The following is a 20681-nucleotide window of genomic DNA, read 5'->3' as shown; positions in this document are numbered from 1 at the left end:
GGTGTGTAAACAATGCTATATTTACCGCAGTGCTTGCTAGCGGGTGCTGACAAATTGATACGCACAAGATTCAGTAAAATGCGACTACACGCTCTCTACTTATAAATGCGCGACAAAATGAATAGATACGCGATCACTCTCGCGCCCAAAAAGTGGATGTGCGACAGACAGATAAAAAACGCGTATTACGCGCCCTAGATTAGGCTCTGTGTCTGCATTGTTTTTTTCCCCCCAAAAAAATAGTTTTTAAACTGTTATTCTACTATAAAGTAAGTAGGTGTGGGTACAGTCGGGATTAAAGTGATTGGCAGCTTTGGCCGGAAGAGACCGGCTGTAGCATCCGCATCGCATCCTGTCTGTTTGTCTCATAATACTGACTTAGTTGAACTTTTCTGGCACTTGCACTAATGCAAACTGTTATCCATTTCTATTAAATATGTTTGAAATGTTGACAGAAGGCTGAACTGGAGGTAGCAGAGCTGAAGATGTTGAGATATTCATTTGGAGTGACAAAGTTGGACAGGGTTAGAAATGAGTATATTAGAGGGACAGGACATGTAGGACAGCTTGGAGACAAAGTGAGCGAGGTGAGCTAGAGATGGTTTGGACACGTACAGAGGAGAGATTATGGTATATTGGGAAAGAGTACCTGGCAACTCCATCTCCAGCAGAAGGAAAAGAGAAAGACCAAAGATGAAATTTATGGACGTGGCGAAGGACATGAGGACGGATGATGATATGGAGGGATGTTCTCCGCTGTGGCGACCCTTAACAGGAACAGCCGAAAGACGACGTTTGAAACATTTGAGAGGTTTTATTGGAAAAGGCTAGTTTAATTGTGCTAGCTACTATGATGGCTATATTATTTCCGCATTAATGACATCCAGCCAGCTAGCTATAGAAATTTGTGCAAAAGCTGCTTCATTAGGGAACACACACACACACTGTCAGTAACATTAGGATGGATTTTATAAGTAGACTAATTAGTTTAGTATGCTTGGAATAGCCATGTCCTCCAAATAATGCAGTATTAACTCACGGGTGAACATGCTTAATGAAGAAAGAAATGTTGCAGTGAGATATTTGATCGGCCAAGAGACTGAATTTCATTTAGACTGAGGGATAATATGGACACTTTAGTAAACATGTCATTGCTGCTTTGTAATGAAATTTTAGCTGAACTTGGGCTTCCTGTGTAGTCTTGAAGCAGTCGACTGACGTGTAGGTGGACACGTCGTAGTGATGTTCCTTAAGTATGTATGAATATCCACAACTTTCTCGAACTCTGACCTTTTCCATGATTCATTGTTGCGTTGTAGTGGAAGCTGGGCTCTTTCTTCCACTCCACTGTGTTGACGTTTTTAGCTAACGCAAACTGCTCAGTAGGTAAGATCAAAGATGACTGTTACATGGGATTTTCCACCATGCTCTGGGGATAATACGGTCAGAGTGCCCCATCCATCTGCCCTCACGGAATGGATAGCTGACATGAAGTTTTGGCCCGACATCAGCTACATTGACATTGTCGATTATTTTATTCTTGGTGAGGGCGTTGATGGCGAGGAGCTAAGGAACTACAAAAGCACGGAGGCGTACAATTATCTACACAGTAATAAAATCTGCAAAATTACGTGTCAAAAAGAGGGCGAGTTTGTTACCAGCTGGTTTGTCCGTGCCAGATGACAGCAAATGTTATGGTCAGCATGATCTTTTCTGTATTTGTGTTCTTAGGTTCCATCTTGCACTGTGGGGATTTGCAACACCTGACATGGCTGGGATTGCAGTGGTCAATGATGGGCCAGAGACCCGCAGTGAAAGACTGGCTGAAGCAGCTCTTTCCTCGTCTCACTCTGGAAACATTCAAACTGGACACCAATGCTCCGGAGTCAATCTGTCTGCTTGACCTTGAGGTGAAAGCTGTTGTGTGGTGGGTTTTTTTTAATTTTTAATTAAGCAGGGTTAGTCCAGTGATGTGACTTGCATAATGATGTACAATTTTTCTACCACAGTGCAGTTGAATGCTCAAATCTGACTGGTTTTTGTCGAACATCACAGGTAGTTCTAGATGTAGCCTGAACATTAAGACGCTTGTTCTAATGTTATCGTTTCTGTAGTAACAGCTCATATACAGGCGCTTGTACAGCTTAAGCTCCACATATAATCGAATCCTCAATCTCGGTTGTTTAACAGTGTCATTCTTATTACTGTTGATTTTGTTCAGAGCCTGACAGATTAATCTCGTTCCTCTTAATTGTTTCAGGTGTTTCTGTGTGGTGTGGTGTTCACAAGTCACACTCAGCTGCAAGAAACAGCAAAGATTTCTGCCAGTTCACACCTGCATGAGCCCAGATGTTTACCATCACAGCTTATGAAACTCTTATCGTCGGAGAGACAGAGGGAGTGGTGGGATGCAGCCTATAGCCTCATTTATAAAAAAGCAATGTAAGTCAGCAAAATTCAGCTACATGGCAGGGTTTATTATTTTTCATGTAAAAGACTAAACCAAGACAAATGTCAGATCTTTTCCCACCTTGCATGTGATTCAACAAGCAACAGAATTTAAAGCAGATGCGCAGAAGCTTTATTTTTAAATACATTTCTGAATGGATAGTATCTCTATCCTTGACTCTTGTATGCTGCATAAATGGGTATAAAAAAATATTTTTTTTTTTGAGAATTAAAATCGACCGCAAAGTTGGCATTTGAGCTGCCAGCCCTGAGTACGCGACGTCACAGCAGGAACCGGTTTTAAAGTGCATATCCTGGACCAAATTCGTTTTTTTTTTTAAATATATGAAAGTATGTCCCTTTACACACTCATCCAGAAGGGTAATTTTGCAAAAATTTATGGTGAAAGTAAGAAATACCATTACTAACTTGCTCAACTAAGACTGATTTGACTCAGAAGGAGAAGTTTGTGAGGAGGAGAATGTACCTAAAATTTTGCATATAACGTGAGTGGTGTAGCCAGAAGTGGACAGCAACAAAGTACATTTACTTAAGTGCATTTTTGAGTATCTGTACTTTACTTTAGTGTTATTTTTTTCTGGAAACTTATGAATTTAACTTCACTACATTTGAAAGACAAATCATACTTTTTCACTCCACTACATTTCTATCAAGGTCCTCGTTACTATGAAATGGCTTTTGAAAGTGGATGCTTTTTTCTTTTCTTTTCCAAAACGTGATGGTTTTTTTGCAGGTGACACTGAGACAGCTGATCAGTAATCACTAGGGTCACGTCACGTCTATAGACTGGATAAAACCAAGTTCAGTGATTTCTCAGCAGCGTTATTTAACACGATCAGTTGATGGCAGAACGGAAGGAGGCTGTTCTTCTGGAGAACGTACACACTCATGGCCCATGAACCCATGTTTCAGTTTTCTGAAAGGATTAAAGATTCATTTTGTTTTAAATGTTTGCTTTGTTTACCGAAAACGAACCACATCACAGCCTACAAAAACTCGCCATCCAACCTGCGGAAGCATATTGAGGTATATAAACATTTTATTCCAAGAGAAAGCCTGCAACGAAGTTGTCTGGGTTTTTCATGCTTTCGATAATGTTGCAATAGCTATGCAGTCTGATAGTCAAAGGACTTTCTATGGATTTGCCCGCCAAGTTTCCGTAGCCTTGTCCACGGCTAAAATTTACACACAGCTAGTTAGTATGTAAAAATGGAGTTACGCTAGCATGAATAACATTAACTTATCTGAAGTCCTTTCAGAAATATGTTTTAGCATAATCTTAATAAACAATGTAGAAATCTTTCTTTTCTAGTAACGTTAGCTACCCAATATGATTTCGAGTTTGAAAAGCGTTTGCTAGCATGTCAAGTGGAGTTTCACTGACTAGCTAGCTTAACGTTAAACCACCATGATGGCACAGCATGCATTCATTTTGTGAATTCATATTTCTGTCTTTGGTAGCGGCATTAAGTTTTATAAGCGTTGTCGCAATACTACAGCAATGCGTTGACAGAAAATGTACTTTTTTTTACTTTTTTTTTTATTAATGAAAAACAGAAATTACAGACAGTCAGCAACCATACAAATACTAAAGAGACAGTAGACAAACACATAGACCATAAAACCAAAACAAAAACCAAATCCAAACAACAAAAAGGGGGGGGGGGGGGGGGGGGGCTTTGCTCTTCTCAAAATATCATAAGCAATACAGGAGTCCATCTCTTCAGGAGCTTCTCTTTCTGAAGCCTTAGATTGTGAGTTATCTCCTCCATCCTATATATTTCCCATACTCTATCTTTCCATGATTGAAATGTTGGAACAGTGGGTTTCAGCCAATTTACAGTGACCCCTTTAACAGCTGCTACTAGGAGGATTTGTAAGAGGTATATATCATCTCTACATTCAAAGCCCTGAGGGACTGCTCCTAATAACACATACAGGGGCTCTTTAGGGATATCTGTACGAAAAATATCAACCAGTGCAGAAAATATATCATCCCAGTATTTCCTCAGCTTTACACACAACCAAAAGGTATGAAGAAAGTTCGAATCACTCTCACCACATTCCCTCCAACAAGAACTAGTGGATGAAGATCTATACTTCCCTGTTATGTATGGGGTCCTAAAAAATCTAAACCATTTTCCATCTGAATTCCCACCAACTATTAGAATATGTCACCTTGTGTGCTTTTGTACAAATTTCAGCCCATGTGTCTGGAGAAATATCTAGCTGAAGCTCTGTCTCCCATTTTAGTTTAATGTATAGTGTATCACAAGTTTCCATACTCTGGAGGCAATTGTATAGACATGAAATAGTCTTCTTACAAAAGACACCAAGTTGAACCCCAATAAAATATTGTTCTATTGCAGATGGTGAAAAGATTCTTTCAGAGTTCTCAAGTTTATTAAGAAACTGCCTAATTTGTAAAAATCTAAAGAAGTCAGTATTAGGAAGTTCAAATTCTTCCTTGATTTGGGAAAAGGGCTTAACCTTGTTTGACTCAATTAACTGGTGAATATAAGTAAGGCAGGCGGCACGGTGGTGTAGTGGTTAGCGCTGTCGCCTCACAGCAAGAAGGTCCTGGGTTCGAGCCCCGGGGCCGGCGAGGGCCTTTCTGTGTGGAGTTTGCATGTTCTCCCCGTGTCCGCGTGGGTTTCCTCCGGGTGCTCTGGTTTCCCCCACAGTCCAAAGACATGCAGGTTAGGTTAACTGGCGACTCTAAATTGACCGTAGGTGTGAATGTGACTGTGAATGGTTGTCTGTGTCTATGTGTCAGCCCTGTGATGACCTGGCGACTTGTCCAGGGTGTACCCCGCCTTTCACCCGTAGTCAGCTGGGATAGGCTCCAGCTTGCCTGCGACCCTGTAGAAGGATAAAGTGGCTAGAGATAATGAGATGAGATGAGATGAGATGAGATATAAGAAAGGCCATATCTAGCCCAATGTTTGAATCCTACATCTAATTGCAACAGCTTAAAGTTGGGAGTAGATTTAATTAAAGTTAGACTTGAAATTGAGTTTGCTAATTTGTATTTCTTCTGTACTTCCCTTCATATCTGAGTGGTGTGTTTAGACCATATGCTTACCCTACAGGATTTCAGAGAAATACTTGAGAAAGCTAATTGTTGTAGTGTATATTCACACTGTGATACCTCTATATCCAGCCATCTGGTGGAAGTATCATTTGTAATCCAAGCCACCAAGGGCTTCAGCTGTGCAGCCCAAAAATATAATTTCAGACAAGGTAGGGCAAGACCCCCTTCAGATTTAGGGAGCTGTAGCGTTTTTAGTCGTACCCTTGGCCGCCTACCTATCCAAAATATCAAAAATGGACTTCGGTACAGGAATAGGAAGCATTTGAAATGGGTATAACAACCTTGGAAGAACATTCATACGGATGGATTCTATTCGGCCTAGCAAGGACAGGGGGAGAGATGACCAACGGGCTAAATCCTGTTTAATTTGTCTAATTATTTTATCATAATTTGCATTGTATAACTTGCCTGGTGTCGGTGTAATTATAATGCCAAGATATTTAATACCTTCAGCAGGCCAACGAAAATCGCTATTGTCCTTAATTTGTTTTGAAATACATTTATTTATATCTAATGCCTCTGTTTTGTTAACATTAATCTTATAGCCAGAGTAGTGTCTGAACAGTTTAACAGTATCCATCAACGCAGAAATGGAGCAAGGCAAATTGAATAGATACAAAAGAACATCATCAGCATATAATGAGATTTTGTGTGCTTCGTCTCCTGCCATTATTCCAACTATATTTGAGCTATCTCTAATCATTTGAGCAAATGGCTCAATACAAAGGGCAAAGAGCGCAGGTGAGAGAGGGCAGCCTTGGCGTGTACCTCTTTCAAGACTGAAAGGCTCTGATAAATGCCCACTGACCCTAACTGCAGCCCTAGGTTCAGAATAGAGGATGCAGATCCATGAAACAAACTTCTTACCAAATCCAAACCGCACCAAAGTTTGAAATAAATATTTCCATGACACACGGTCAAATGCTTTTTCTGCATCTAAGGAGAAGACCATGGCTTCAGAAGTCCGGGTGGATGCACAGGACATGACATTTAGCAGTCTGCGCACATTGTTCCCTGAGTAGCGCCCAGGAATAAATCCAGTTTGATCTGGATGTATAATTTCAGTGATATATTTATTCAGTCTGTGGGCCAACGTAGATGAAAGTAGGCGCAGATCTCCATTGAGGAGAGAGATGGGTCTATATGTGCTACATTCAGAAGGATCTTCACCTTCTTTATGTAAGACTACTATAATGGCATCTCTCCATGATGGGGCCAACGCCTTTTCTTCTAATATGCAGTTATATGCCTTTAGTAACAGAGGAGACAATATATCCTTGAAAGTTTTATAAAACTCGTTTACATACCCATCAGGGCCAGGGGTTTTATTATTTTTAAGCTCTTTAATGACCTCCAGTTCATTAAGGGCAACAGACCGATCCAACTCCTCTTTTGCACCAGCAGGCAATTGTGTTATATTAATTTGGTCTAGAAAGTTTTGAATCTCATTTTCACAAGTGGAGACCCCTGAATTGGTGTATGGAGACTTATAAAAGTTAGCAAATGCTTCAGAGATTTGTACTGGATCCGTCAACATTGTGGGAGGGGTGTTTATTTTAATTTTTGTCACGACCCTGGAGGATTGTTGTTTTCTTAGTTGAAATGCAAGTAAACAACTCGCCCTTGCCCCATGTTCATAGTATCTCTGTCTAGTAAACCGTAAACACCGCTCTGCTGTCAGTAAATAAAGAGTCTAGTAATCTGCGTGTATCCATCAGTGATTCCAATATCTCTGTGGATTGTGTAATCTTATGTTGTTGCTCAAGATTCTTAATTTTACTTTCTAATCTTTTACATTCAGAATCTTTTTCCTTCTTTTTGGCGCTGCAAAAAGCTATAATACGACCCCTTAAATATGCCTTTGCACAGTCCCATAATATTAATGGAGAGGTCTCCTGGAGAGAATTTAACTCCAAATAGTAGTTTAGTTCTGTTTTGACAAACTGCACGAAATCTGGGTTATTAAGGAGAGATGTATTGAGTCTCCAGGTTTTTGATATGTTTCTCTCCCCCAGATGCCAATCCACCAGTACTGGGGAATGGTCTGAGAGAGTGACTGGAAGTATTTTACACTCTGTTATTCTATGTATCTCCCCCCTAGGTGTAAACAGCAGGTCAATGCGTGAATAAGATGAGTGTCTATTGGAATAAAATGTAAAATCTTTGCCTTTTGGATGTTTGTATCACCAAATATCTAACAAGCCCATTTCTTGACAATGATGATTAAGAGCTCTGCTCATATTGACCCCTGACTTGGTTGATAATAATGGGGTTTTATCCTTAAGCTGAGACATTACACAATTTATATCACCGCCTGCAATGAGAGCCCCAGAGCTTTTGTCTAAGATGAAACCAAATACCTGTCTTATGAATAATGGGTCATCTTCATTAGGGGCATAAATGTTACACAAAGAGATATGCATACCATCAATTATTCCATTTAGTAATATATATCTACCCTCAGAGTCTGCAAAGTGGGAGACATGAGTGAAATTCAGGCTCCTATTTATCAGTATTGCTACCCCTCATTTTCTTCCTGATGCATGAGATGAGAAATAGACTTTGTTAGCCCATGTTCTACTAAGTTTGTCATACTCAGCATCTGAAAGGTGTGTCTCCTGCAGAAATGCTATTCCACAGCTACTTTGTTTCAGTTGGTGGAGAATTTTCTTTTTCTTCACAGTTCTATGAAGGCCATTCACATTATAACTAATTAATTTAACTCCCATCGCAGTGTACCAAAACCACAGAGATACAGCATTTCAACTGGCTCCTTAAGAAATAATTGTAGAGCAAATAGAAGGGGGGGGGGATATCAGAATAAAAAAACAAATAAAAAAATAGTAATTATTTGCTGATTGTACATAAGTACCAAAATTGTTTGAGCATAATAACAAAACAAACAAATACCCCAAAGAACCATGAGGTAGTAACAAAAACAACAACAACAACAACAACAACAAGTAACATTTCTTCATAACAACAAATGAAAAGGAATTTCCAGGTAGCCTAAGCACTACCTGGGCCTTCAGCGTTAGATGTTCACCGCTGGGCAGGAAGCTACAGTTAGGTCCATATATATTTGGACACTGACACAAATTATACCACATCATACCGCATACCACATCATCTGTAAAACACGGCGGAGGCAGTGTGATGGCTTGGGCATGCATGGCTGCCAGTGGCACTGGGTCACTAGTGTTTATTGATGATGTGACACAGGACAGAAGTAGCCAGATTAATTCTGAGGTATTCAGAGACATACTGTGTGCTGAAATCCAGGCAAATGCAGCCAAACTAATTGGTCGGCATTTCATAATACAGATGGACAATCCCAAAACATAAAGCCAAAGCAACCCAGGAGTTTATTAAAGCAAAGAAGTGGAATATTCCTGAATGGCCAAGTCAGCCACCTGATCTCAACCCAATTGAGCATGCATTTCACTTGTTAAAGACTAAACTTCAGACAGAAAGGCCCACAAACAAACAGCAACTGAAAACCGCTGCAGTAAAGGCCTGGCAGAGCATTAAAAAGGAGGAAACACAGCATCTGGTGATGTCCATGTTGGCATCACAAGACTTCAGGCAGTCATTGCCAACAAAGGGTTTTCAGCCAAGTATTAGAAATGAACATTTTATTTACAATTATTTAATTTGTCCAATTACTTTTGAGCAGCTGAAATGAAGGGATTGTGTTTAACAAAATACTTTAGTTCCTCACATTTTTATGCAATCATTTTGTTCAACCCACTGAATTAAAGCTGAAAGTCTGAACTTCAACTGCATCTGAATTGTTTTGTTCAAAATTCATTGTGGTAATGTACAGAACCAAAATTAGAAAAATGTTGTCTTTGTCCAAATATTTATGGACCTAACTGTAAATCCCACACTTACCACTATCAAGAGGTGCAAAAGAACCCTGTCCCACGACCATACCCATAATAAAACTGGAGGCTATATTGTGTAGAGTATGAAAAGTACATAAGTGTTAGGCTATTAGCTCTAGGCAAAAAATAAATAAATAAATAAATTAGGCCTAGGTTATAAGAAGAATAGACAGCTCGAACTCAGAATAGAAATGTGTGTGAAAGAATGGGACTTGGCCATTAAGAGAAAATAATAATAAAATACAATAAAGAATAGGCATCGCCAAATAATAATAGCCAATAAACAGAAGATGCTCTAATAAGTTCGGACTGGAATCGTCTATATCAATTAACAAAAACAACAGCCCCATTGTCCATACATAGCCTGTAGTAAGGTAGCCTGTATAACAACAATGCTGAATGCTGAAATGATAAAATAAGTCCCCTTAGTTCGCCATAACAAGTGCATTGCACAAAAGGAGAGTAAATAAGTTATAGTAACATTAAAGACACCACTGTACTTGTCCCTATTCTAGACTATTTGAAACGGTCTCAGCAAGTCCGCCAAGAAATCCTTCCATGACATGAAGTAGCTTATGATCCACCCGCGCACGATTACTCTTCACGCCAGACACATTCCATCCCAAGCGGTGCAGGTCTTTCTCCAGACGTTCCTCTTCGAATAGCGCTGTGTTGATTCCCAGATGGTGTAGACCGTCAGCCGCTTCCCATGCAGCATTGACCGTTAGAGTTTCTCCATTCGCAAAGACCTTCAGCATTGCGGGGTAAGGACTCTGGAATTTGATCTGCTTAGCTTTCAACTGTTTCTTGATGTCTGCGTACTCTCTTCTTTTCCTCTGTAATGAGGGTGAGTAGTCATGATTCATCGAGATACGCTCTCCCTTGTATGTCAAATTCTTCTCCTGCCATGCCTTCTGAATTATGAACTACTTGGTCTTGAAACTATTAAATTTTAGCACAAATGACCTGGGACTTGCAGCTGGATCAGTGGGTTTTCGCTGTAGGGACCTATGTGTTCGTTCTAGTTTTGACTCAAACTCGGCTGGCAATTTCAGGAGTTTGTGGAGAAATCCTTCAATCCGCTGAACTGTATCGCCTTCTTCAGACCCTTCTTTAATCCCATAAATTCTCAGATTGTCCCGTCGTTGTGCATTTTCCAAGGCCTCGCACCTAGCCTCCAGTTGTCTATCTCGGTGCAAGAGAAAGGAGACCAGCTGTGCATGCCGGTTGTGCCCATCTTCCAGAGTACTCGTGCTCTTCTGCCTCTGATACTCGGCCCCCTAGATCTCGAACAGTCTGGTCTAAACTTGTCATTTGTTCAGAAAGCTTGTCAAGTGTTTCGTTAACCTCCTGACGAAATTTTCGAAGTTCAGTGATAATGGTGACACTAATATCACTATTGGGAGTTTGTTCGCTAAACGGAGCATTGCTAGCATCAGATGAGGCTAATTCCCCCGGAGGAGCTCCATTGTTGTCTTCGAAATACTTGGACTTTTCTTCCTCCTGTGTTCTTGCCTGTCTTACTCTGCGTTGAGTGTGTGCCATGGCGGTATTAGAAACTTATTTAGCGAACCAAAGGGGACAATTGTTTAATTTAAGTATATAAAAACGGTCAAAAGGCAGGGAGCCACTCTCTCAAGCAGCCATCTGGTTCATGACATCACAAACCTATATGTAGAAAATGTACTTTTAATACTCAAGTATGTTTAAAAGCAAGTACTTCAGTACTTTTAACTTGAGTAAAAATTTGACTGTGCAACTTTTTTTTGTCAACCTCTGGATGTACCAAGTGGGCCCGTTTCAGTATTACGCACTTTTCGATGTAACGAACTATTTGGACGTTCCCCAAGGAGTTCATTGTAGCAAGGTATGTATTTGGTTTATGTAGTCCTTGTGGCATTTTTTTTTTAAATTTCGGTCTCCGTCTGTAGACCCAATACATCTGCTAAACTGCGAATGATCGTCCAACATGGCCTGAACACCCTGCGAGCGAGAGAGAAACATGGTCTTCAGCCTGCGCTGCTCATCCACTGGGCCAAACATCTCAGTGTCATGGTAAAAAAAAAAAAAAATTATTAAAATAAACCATTTAAGAAATCTGCTCTATGATTGTCAGGTCTTGTTTTAAATATACAGTTATAAATGTCTTAGTTACAGATATGGACACATCAACCCAATTGTGACCCAGATGTGTTTAGGCTTTATTTTATCTGAAGTGCCCTTTTTTTTATCATCAGCTACTTTGTATTGTTTGTGTTGGTAATTTTATCCAGGATGTCTACTGCTTCTGTGAACCAAATATGTTTACAGAATAATATATTTCCAGCCTTCACCGCATGCATCCTGTGAACACTTTTTACCAGTCTTTATATTGAGAGGAAATGATTCACAGCCTCTTGGCTACTTATTTGCTGTTTGTTAGGATTAAAGGCACTGTTGGTGATTGATTGTGTAACATGACTAAACTCCCTGCAGGGTGATGGTGTGAACTCCTACTATGACCAGAAAGAATACGTTGGCCGTAGTGTGCACTACTGGCATGTTGTGCTCCCTTTGCTTGAGAAAATTGAGAAGAGATGCAGCATTCCTGAGCCCCTTGAGCCATTATTCATGCATTTCGCTAGTAAGGACATACAGGTAAATATACACGATCATACTTTTTTATGCTTGCATTTCTGATTTGGCTTTCAATCAATACCCTGCTGTGTCTGATGACGGCCCCAGAGAATTCTTCCACAGCGGGCGCGGACACATTTGCTGTAGTATAACCGTCATTCATGAGCTAGTACGGTGCTTGTGGATACATGAACACTATACCTTTTATTTTGAAAAAGGAACCAGGATGTGTTACCATTGATCTTTCTGGAGTATTTATTAGTTTCATTTTGCTGACTGAGAGTCTGAGGAGTTAGTGTCTCTTGGGGTTATGGCTAGCAATCGGAAGCGCCCATGTCTGTTCTGGTGGATGTCGGTGTCTCCGTGGGCCAATAACGATGGTCCGTCATGTTGACTTTCAGAAATGTCAAAATAAAAAAAGCTTAAGAGTATTCTTAGCATCTTCTATACCGATTTAATAAACATTTTGTGAATCTCATCTTGAAAAGCAATTTCAAACCCAATCCATATTTTAACACCAATACGATCAACTTTTCGGTCAGGACAAAAGTAATGGCGCCCTATCGGAGGAGAAAGGGTTGATGTGTGTCTAAGATGAGCAGGTGATGTGAAATACAATTGCATTCTACATGTAGAGGGTGTCGCGGAACAAATCCTTTTGGATTTCAGCAAGTCATTGGCTCATCTGGCCGTTCGTCATCCGCAATTCAGTTAAATCGTATCTCCTTCGTCAGTTCTCCGTGGGTTTCTGTTTCATTTGAAAGAACTCATTGCTCCGCACAAAACTTGGTTGTTGTTTTGTCAAATTTGTTTTTTTGCTCATGAGTTACTAATTAGGCCAAATTAACGAATTTTCCAGGCCTCTTACTAGAATTGTTTCTCATCCGATTCCAGTTCTGATTGTTTTGGGTCGATCTTCCCTTGAGGAACAAAACTTGGTTGTTTTGTTGATTTTCCTGTTGTAAACAATTTGTTTACAAGTTTGTTTATTTTCAGTTAAATCGCATCTCCTCTGTCAATTCTCAATGGATTTCTGTCTTGTTTGAAAGAACTAGTCCTGTACAAGACTTGGTCATTGTATTGTCAATTTTTTGCAAACAAATTAGTAGTTAGGTCGACTTAACACATTTTCTTTTGACTAGAATTGCATCTCCTCTCCCATTTATCATGCAAATTCAGTTCTGATTGCTGTTTTGGGTCGATCTTCCCGTGGTGAACAAAATTTAGTCCTTTGTTGATTTTCCTGTTGTAAACAGTTTGTTGTGGAGGTTGGTCCTCTCTCGCATGGTCACATTTCAGTTCCATTTGATGTTTTGGGAGTCATGGTTGGCAGGCCAGATGAGCTACTACGTCCTTGATATTCTGGTTTAGGAATTACCATTGAGTAAGATCTGAGAGATGTGCGGAGACTTCATTTGGGTGCCCCACATCCTGTGTGTTCCTCTGTGGAACAGGATCTTGCTTTCATGAATTTCATGGAGCCAATGCTGTTTCTTGCTCTTGTATTGAATATCATCACACGTGTGTGTGCGCACACACTAAATGGTTTGCGTCCAGCATTGAAAATCAGTTAATTTTCAGTTTGGTGTAATCTGCTTAACTTCTCAGTCAGTTTCTTATCACTATGGCTTAGAGTTTGCTCAATAATTCAGTATTTTATTTGCAAAATGTTTTTTCAGTTTCAGAAAGTTTATTTGACCAAAAACAAAAACATTACAAAACAGAAATTATTTGAAGAAACGTATGTGTGACAAAATCTTGTGTGTGAGATTGAAATGTGCTCAGGAGATCCCGACAAAGATCCATATCAGATCGCTGCAGTAGGGACCACCTTTACAGTATACAGTTAGGTCCATATATATTTGGACACTGACACAAATTTTGGTTTTTTACCTGTTTACTGAAACATATTCAAGTTGTAATTATATAATGAACATGGACATAAAGTCCAGACTTTCAGCTTTCATTTGAGGGTATCCACATTAAAATTGGATGAAGGGTTTAGGAGTTTCAGCTCCTTAACATGTGCCACCCTGTTTTTAAAGGGACCAAAAGTAATTGGACAATTGACTCAAAGGCTATTTCATGGGCAGGTGTGGGCAATTCCTTCATTATGTCATTCTCAATTAAGCAGATAAAAGGCCTGGAGTTGATTTGAGGTGTGGTGCTTGCATTTGGAAGATTTTGCTGTGAAGAAAACATGCGGTCAAAGGAGCTCTCCATGCAGGTGAAACAAGCCATCCTTAAGCTGCGAAAACAGAAAAAAAAACATCCGAGAAATTGCTACAATATTAGGAGTGGCAAAATCTACAGTTTGGTACATCCTGAGAAAGAAAGAAAGCACTGATGAACTCATCAATGCAAAAAGACCTGGACGCCCACAGAAGACAACAGTGGTGGATGATCGCAGAATAATTTCCATGGTGAAGAGAAACCCCTTCACAACAGCCAACCAAGTGAACAACACTCTCCAGGAGGTAGGCGTATCAATATCCAAATCTACCATAAAGAGAAGACTGCATGAAAGTAAATACAGAGGGTTCACTGCACGGTATAAGCCACTCATAAGCCTCAAGAATAAAAAGGCTAGATTGGACTTTGCTAAAAAAACATCTAAAAAAGCCAGCACAGTTCTGGAAGAACATTCTTTGGACAGATGAAACCAAGATCAACCTCAACCAGAATGATGGAAAGAAAAAAGTATGGCGAAGGCGTGGTACAGCTCATGATCCAAAGCATACCACATCATCTGTAAAACACAGTGGAGGCAGTGGCACTGGGTCACTAGTGTTTATTGATGTGACACAGGACAGAAGCAGCCAGATGAATTCTGAGGTATTCAGAGACATACTGTGTGCTCAAATCCAGCCAAATGCAGCCAAACTGATTGGTCGGCGTTTCATAATACAGATGGACAATGACCCAAAACATAAAGCCAAAGCAACCCAGGAGTTTATTAAAGCAAAGAAGTGGAATGTTCTTGAATGGCCAAGTCAGTCACTTGATCTCAACCCAATTGCGCATGCATTTCACTTGTTAAAGACTAAACTTCAGACAGAAAGGCCCAGAAACAAACAGCAACTGAAAACCACTGCAGTAAAGGCCTGGCAGAGCATGTCCATGAGTTCAACACTTCAGGCAGTCATTGCCAACAAAGGGTTTTCAACCAAGTATTAGAAATGAACATTTTATTTACAATTATTTAATTTGTCCAATTACTTCTGAGCCCCTGAAATGAAGGGATTGTGTTTAAAAAATGCTTTAGTTCCTCACATTTTTATGCAATCATTTTGTTCAACCCACTGAATTAAAGCTGAAAGTCTGAACTTCAACTGCATCTGAATTGTTTTGTTCAAAATTCATTGTGGTAATGTACAGAACCAAAATTAGAAAAATGTTGTCTCTGTCCAAATATTTATGGACCTAACTGTATATTAGTTTTCAGTAGTAATCAAGCCATAAATGACAGCCATGTTAAATAATTGACAGTGGATTAAGAAAGGAGTATAAACAATAGATATTGGGAAAACTGTAAGGGTGTTCACAAAAAGAGCAAGAATTAATTACATAAGGCAGGAAGTGTCCTCATCTCATCTCATTTTCTTACGCTTATCCGGGGCTGGGTCGCGGAGGCAGCAGTCTGAGCATGGAAGCCCAAACTTCCCTCTCCCCAGACACCTTGGCCAGCTCCTCGGGAAGAACACCGAGGCGTTCCCAGGCCAGCTGAGACACATAGTCCCTCCAGCGTGTCTTGGGTCTTCCCCGGGGCCTCCTCCTGGGGGGACATGCCTGGAACACCTCCCCAGGGAGGTGTCCAGGAGGCATCCAAAAGAGATGCCTGAGCCACCTCAGCTGATTCCTCTCGATGTGGAGGAGCAGCGGCTCTACTCCGAGCTCCTCCCTGTGCTTCTCACCCTATCTCTAAGGGAGCGCCCAGCCACCCTGTGAAGGAAACTCATTTTGGCCGCTTGTATCCGCGATCTTGTTCTTTCGGTCATTACCCAAAGCTCATGACCATAGGTGAGAGTCGAAGCGTAGATTGACCGGTAAATCGAGAGCTTTGCCTTTTGGCTCAGCTCCTCCTTCACCACGACTGACTGGTAAAGCAGCCGCATCTCCCGTTCCATCCTTCCCTCACTCGTGAACAAGATCCCAAGATACTTAAACTCCTCCACTTGAGGCAGGACTTCACCAACTTGAAGAGGGCAAGCCACCCTTTTCTGGTCGAGAACCATGGCCTCGCACTTGGAGGTGCTGATTCTCATCCCAGCCGCTTCACACTCGACTGCAAACCGCCCCAGTGCATGCTGAAGGTCCTGGTTTGAAGAAGCCAACAGGACATCATCATCCGCAAAAAGCAGAGATGAAATTCTGTGGTTCCCAAACAGGATTCCCTCCAGCTCCTGGCTGCACCTAGAAATTCTGTCCATAAAAATTATGAACAGAACCAGTGACAAAGGGCAGCCCTGCCGGAGTCCAATATGCACTGGGAACAGGTCTGACTTACTGCCGGCAATGCAAACCAGACTCCTGCTCCGTTTGTACAGGGACCAGACAGCCTTTAGCAAAGAGCCCCGAACCCCATACTCCCAACGCACCCCCCACAGGATACTACGAGGGACACGGTTGAATGCCTTCTCCAGATCCACAAAGCACATGTGGACTGATTGGGCAAACTTCCATGAACCCTTGAGCACCCTATGAAGGGTATAGAGCTGGTCCAGTGTTCCACAACCAGGACGAAAACCGCATTGTTCCTACTGGATCCGAGGTTTGACTATTGGCCGAATTCTCCTCTCCAGTACCCTGGAGTAAACCTTCCTGGGGGGGCTGAGAAGTGTGATTCCCCTATAATTGGAGCACATTCTCTGGTCCCCTTTCTTAAAAAGAGGGACCACCACCCTGGTCTGCCACACCAGAGGCACTGTCCCCAACCGCCACGTGATGTTGCAGAGGTGTGTCAGCCAAGACAGCCCCACAACATCCAGAGACTTGAGATGCTTAGGGCGGATCTCATCCACCCCTGGTGCCTTGCCACTGAGGAGCTTGCAAACCACCTCAGTGACTTCGGCTTGTGTAATGGACGAGTCCACCTCTGAGTCATCAGCCTCCACTTCCTCAATGGAAGACGTGACAGTGGGATTGAGGAGATCCTCAAAGTATTCCTTCCACCACCCAACAATATTCCCAGTCTAGGTCAACAGTTCCCCACCCGCACTGTAAACAGTGTTGGCAGAGTACTGCTTCCCCCTCCTGAGGTACCGGACGATTTGCCAGAATTTCCTTGAGGCCAAGCAATAGTCCTCCTCCATGGCCTCACCAAACTCCTCCCAGTTCCGAGTTTTTGCCTCCACAACTGCCTGAGCTGCGGCACGCCTGGCCTGCCAATACCCGTCAGCTGCCTCAGGAGTCCTGGAGGCCAACATGGCCCGATAGGACTCCTTCAGCTTGACGGCATCCCTTACTTCCGGTGTCCACCGGGTTTGGGGATTGCCGCCACGACAGGCACCAGAGACCTTGCGGCCACAGCTCCGAACAGCTGCGTCTACAATGGAGGCAGAGAACATGGTCCACTCAGACTTGATGTCCCCTGCCTCCCTCGGAAGCTGTGAGAGGCTCTCCCAGAGATGGGAGTTAAAGACCTCCCCAACAGAGTGCTTGGCCAAATGTTCCCAGCAGACCCTCACCATACGTTTGGGCCTGCCAGGTCTGTCCAGCTTCCTCCTCTGCCAGCAGATCCAACACACCACCAGGTGGTGATCAGTTGACAGCTCAGCCCCTCTCTTCACCCGAGTGTCCAAGAAATAGGACCGGAGATCAGATGAAACGACAAAGTCGATCATCGACCTCCGACCTAAGGTGTCCTGGTGCCACATGCACTTATGGACACCCCTATGCTCGAACATGGTGTTCGTTATGGACAAAACGTGACTAGCACAGAAGTCCAATAACAAAACACCACTCGGGTTCAGATCGGGGAGGCCATTCCTCCCAATCACGCCCCTCCAGGTGTCACTGTCATCGCCCACGTGAGCATTAAAGTCCCCCAGTAGAACAATGGAGTCCCCAGTCTGAGCACCTCTCAGTACCTCTTCCAGAGACTCCAAGAAGCCTGGATACTCTATACTGCTATTCGGCCCGTAGGCACAAACAACAGCAAGAGCCCTCTCCCCGACCTGAAGGCGCAGAGAGGCGACCCTCTCGTTCACTGGGGTAAACTCCAACACATGGCGGCTGAGCTGGGGAGCTATAAGCAAGCCCACACCAGCCCGCCGCCGCTCACCATGGGCGACTCCAGAGAAGTGGAGAGTCCAGCCCCTCTCGAGGAGCTGGGTTCCGGAGCCCAAGCTGTGTGTGGAGGTGAGCCTGACTACCTCTATCCAGTACCTCTCAACCTCCTGTACAAGCTCAGGCTCTTTCCCCCCCAGCAAAGTGTAAATGACAAAATATTTAGACTGTGGTGAATTATAATAACTTCAATACAAGTGTAATACATAACTAGGTATATCGTAATTTTAGAAATGAACATTACATAAATACAGTGGTGCTCAAAAGTTTGTGAACCCTTTAGAATTTTCTATATTTCTGCATAAATATGACCTAAAACACCATCAGATTTTCACACAAATCCTAAAAGTAGATAAAGAGAACCCAGTTAAACAAATGAGACAAAAATATTATACTTGGTCATTTATTTATTGAGGAAAATGATCCAATATTACATATCTCATCTCATTATCTCTATCCGCTTTATCCTTCTACAGGGTCGCAGGCAAGCTGGAGCCTATCTCAGCTGACTATGGGCGAAAGGCGGGGTACACCCTGGACAAGTCGCCAGGTCATCACAGGGCTGACACATAGACACAGACAACCATTCACACTCACATTCACACCTACGGTCAATTTAGAGTCACCAGTTAACCTAACATGCATGTCTTTGGACTGTGGGGGAAACCGGAGCACCCGGAGGAAACCCACGCGGACACGGGGAGAACATGCAAACTCCACACAGAAAGTTCCTCGCCGGACCCGGGGTTCGAACCCAGGACCTTCTTGCTGTGAGGCGACAGCGCTAACCACTACACCACCGTGCCGCCCCCTATTACATATCTGTGAGTGGCAAAAGTATGTGAACCTCTAGGATTAGCAGTTCATTTAAAGGTGAAATTAGAGTCAGGTGTTTTCAATCAATGGGATGACAATCAGGTGTGAGTGGGCACCCTGTTTTATTTAAAGAACAGGGATCTATCAAAGTCTGATCTTCACAACACGTTTGTGGAAGTGTATCATGGCACGAACAAAGGAGATTTCTGAGGACCTCAGAAAAAGCATTGTTGATGCTCATCATGCTGAAAAAGGTTACAAAACCATATCTAAAGAGTTTGGACTCCACCAATCCACAGTCAGACAGATTGTGTACAAATGGAGGACATTCAAGACCATTGTTACCCTCCCCAGGAGTGGTCGACCAACAAAGATCATTCCAAGAGCAAGGCGTGTAATAGTCGGCAAGGTCACAAAGGACCCCAGGGTAACTTCTAAGCAACTGAAGGCCTCTCTCACATTGGCTAATGTTAATGTTCATGAGTCCACCATCAGGAGAACACTTAACAACAATGGTGTACATGGCAGGGTTGCAAGGAGAAAGCCACTGCTCTCCAAAAAGAACATTGCTGCTCGTCTGCAGTTTGCTAAAAATCATGTGGACAAACCAGAAGGCTATTGGAAAAATGTTTTGTGGATGGATGAGACCAGAATAGAACTTTTTGGTTTAAATGAGAAGCGTTATGTTTGGAGAAAGGAAAACACTGCATTCCAGCATAAGAACCTTATCCCATCTGTGAAACATGGTGGTGGGAGTATCATGGTTTGGGCCTGTTTTGCTGCATCTGAGCCAGGACAGCTTGCCATCATTGATGGAACAATGAATTATACCGGTGAATTCTAAAGGAAAATGTCAGGAGATCTGTCCTTGAACTAAATCTCAAGAAAAGGTGGGTCATGCAGCAAGACAACGACCCTAAGCACACAAGTTGTTCTACCAAAGAATGGTTAAAGAAGAATAAAGTTAATGTTTTGGAATGGCCAAGTCAAAGTCCTGACCTTAATCCAATCGAAATGTTGTGGAAGGACCTGAAGCGAGCAGTTCATGTCAGGAAACCCACCAACATCCCAGAGTTGAAGGTGTTCTGTACAAAGCAATGGGCTAGAATTCCTCCAAGCTGGTGTGCAGGACTGATCAACAGTTACCAGAAATGTTTAGTTGCAGTTATTGCTGCACAAGAGGATCACACCAGATACTGAAAGTAAAGGTTCACATATTTTTGCCACTCACAGATATGTAATATTGGATAATTTTCCTCAATAAATAAATGACAAAGTATCATATTTTTGTCTCATTTGTTTAACTGGGTTCTTGCTATCTACTTTTAGGACTTGTGTGAAAATCTGATGATGTTTTAGGTCATATTTATGCAGAAATATAAAAAATTCAAAAGGGTTCACAAACTTTCAAGCACCACTGTACATGTAAACATTTTAATCATCATGCAGTATCCAGCAACATTAAAATATACCATCAATGGCATGTGTATTCATGACAAAAACATAACACA

At 42.1% G+C, this 20681-nt stretch overlaps 1 protein-coding gene across 2 annotated transcripts in view; it reads left to right on the top strand.

The window, feature by feature from the left end:
* The window catches only part of LOC132891512 (E3 SUMO-protein ligase RanBP2-like), a 64175-nt gene that overhangs the window by 31368 nt on the left and 12126 nt on the right, over positions 1 to 20681 (top strand). For both annotated transcript variants that reach the window (XM_060929175.1, XM_060929174.1), the window contains exons 9-12: positions 1732 to 1910; positions 2261 to 2442; positions 11382 to 11505; positions 11926 to 12087. In XM_060929175.1, coding sequence (XP_060785158.1) covers positions 1732 to 1910; positions 2261 to 2442; positions 11382 to 11505; positions 11926 to 12087 — 647 coding nt within the window. The remainder of the gene's footprint in view (positions 1 to 1731; positions 1911 to 2260; positions 2443 to 11381; positions 11506 to 11925; positions 12088 to 20681) is intronic.

Source organism: Neoarius graeffei, chromosome 9, assembly GCF_027579695.1.
Source record: "Neoarius graeffei isolate fNeoGra1 chromosome 9, fNeoGra1.pri, whole genome shotgun sequence".
Taxonomy (NCBI): domain Eukaryota; kingdom Metazoa; phylum Chordata; class Actinopteri; order Siluriformes; family Ariidae; genus Neoarius; species Neoarius graeffei.
Note: the sequence above shows the minus strand (reverse complement) of the source record. Positions and strands in the feature narration are given on the sequence as shown.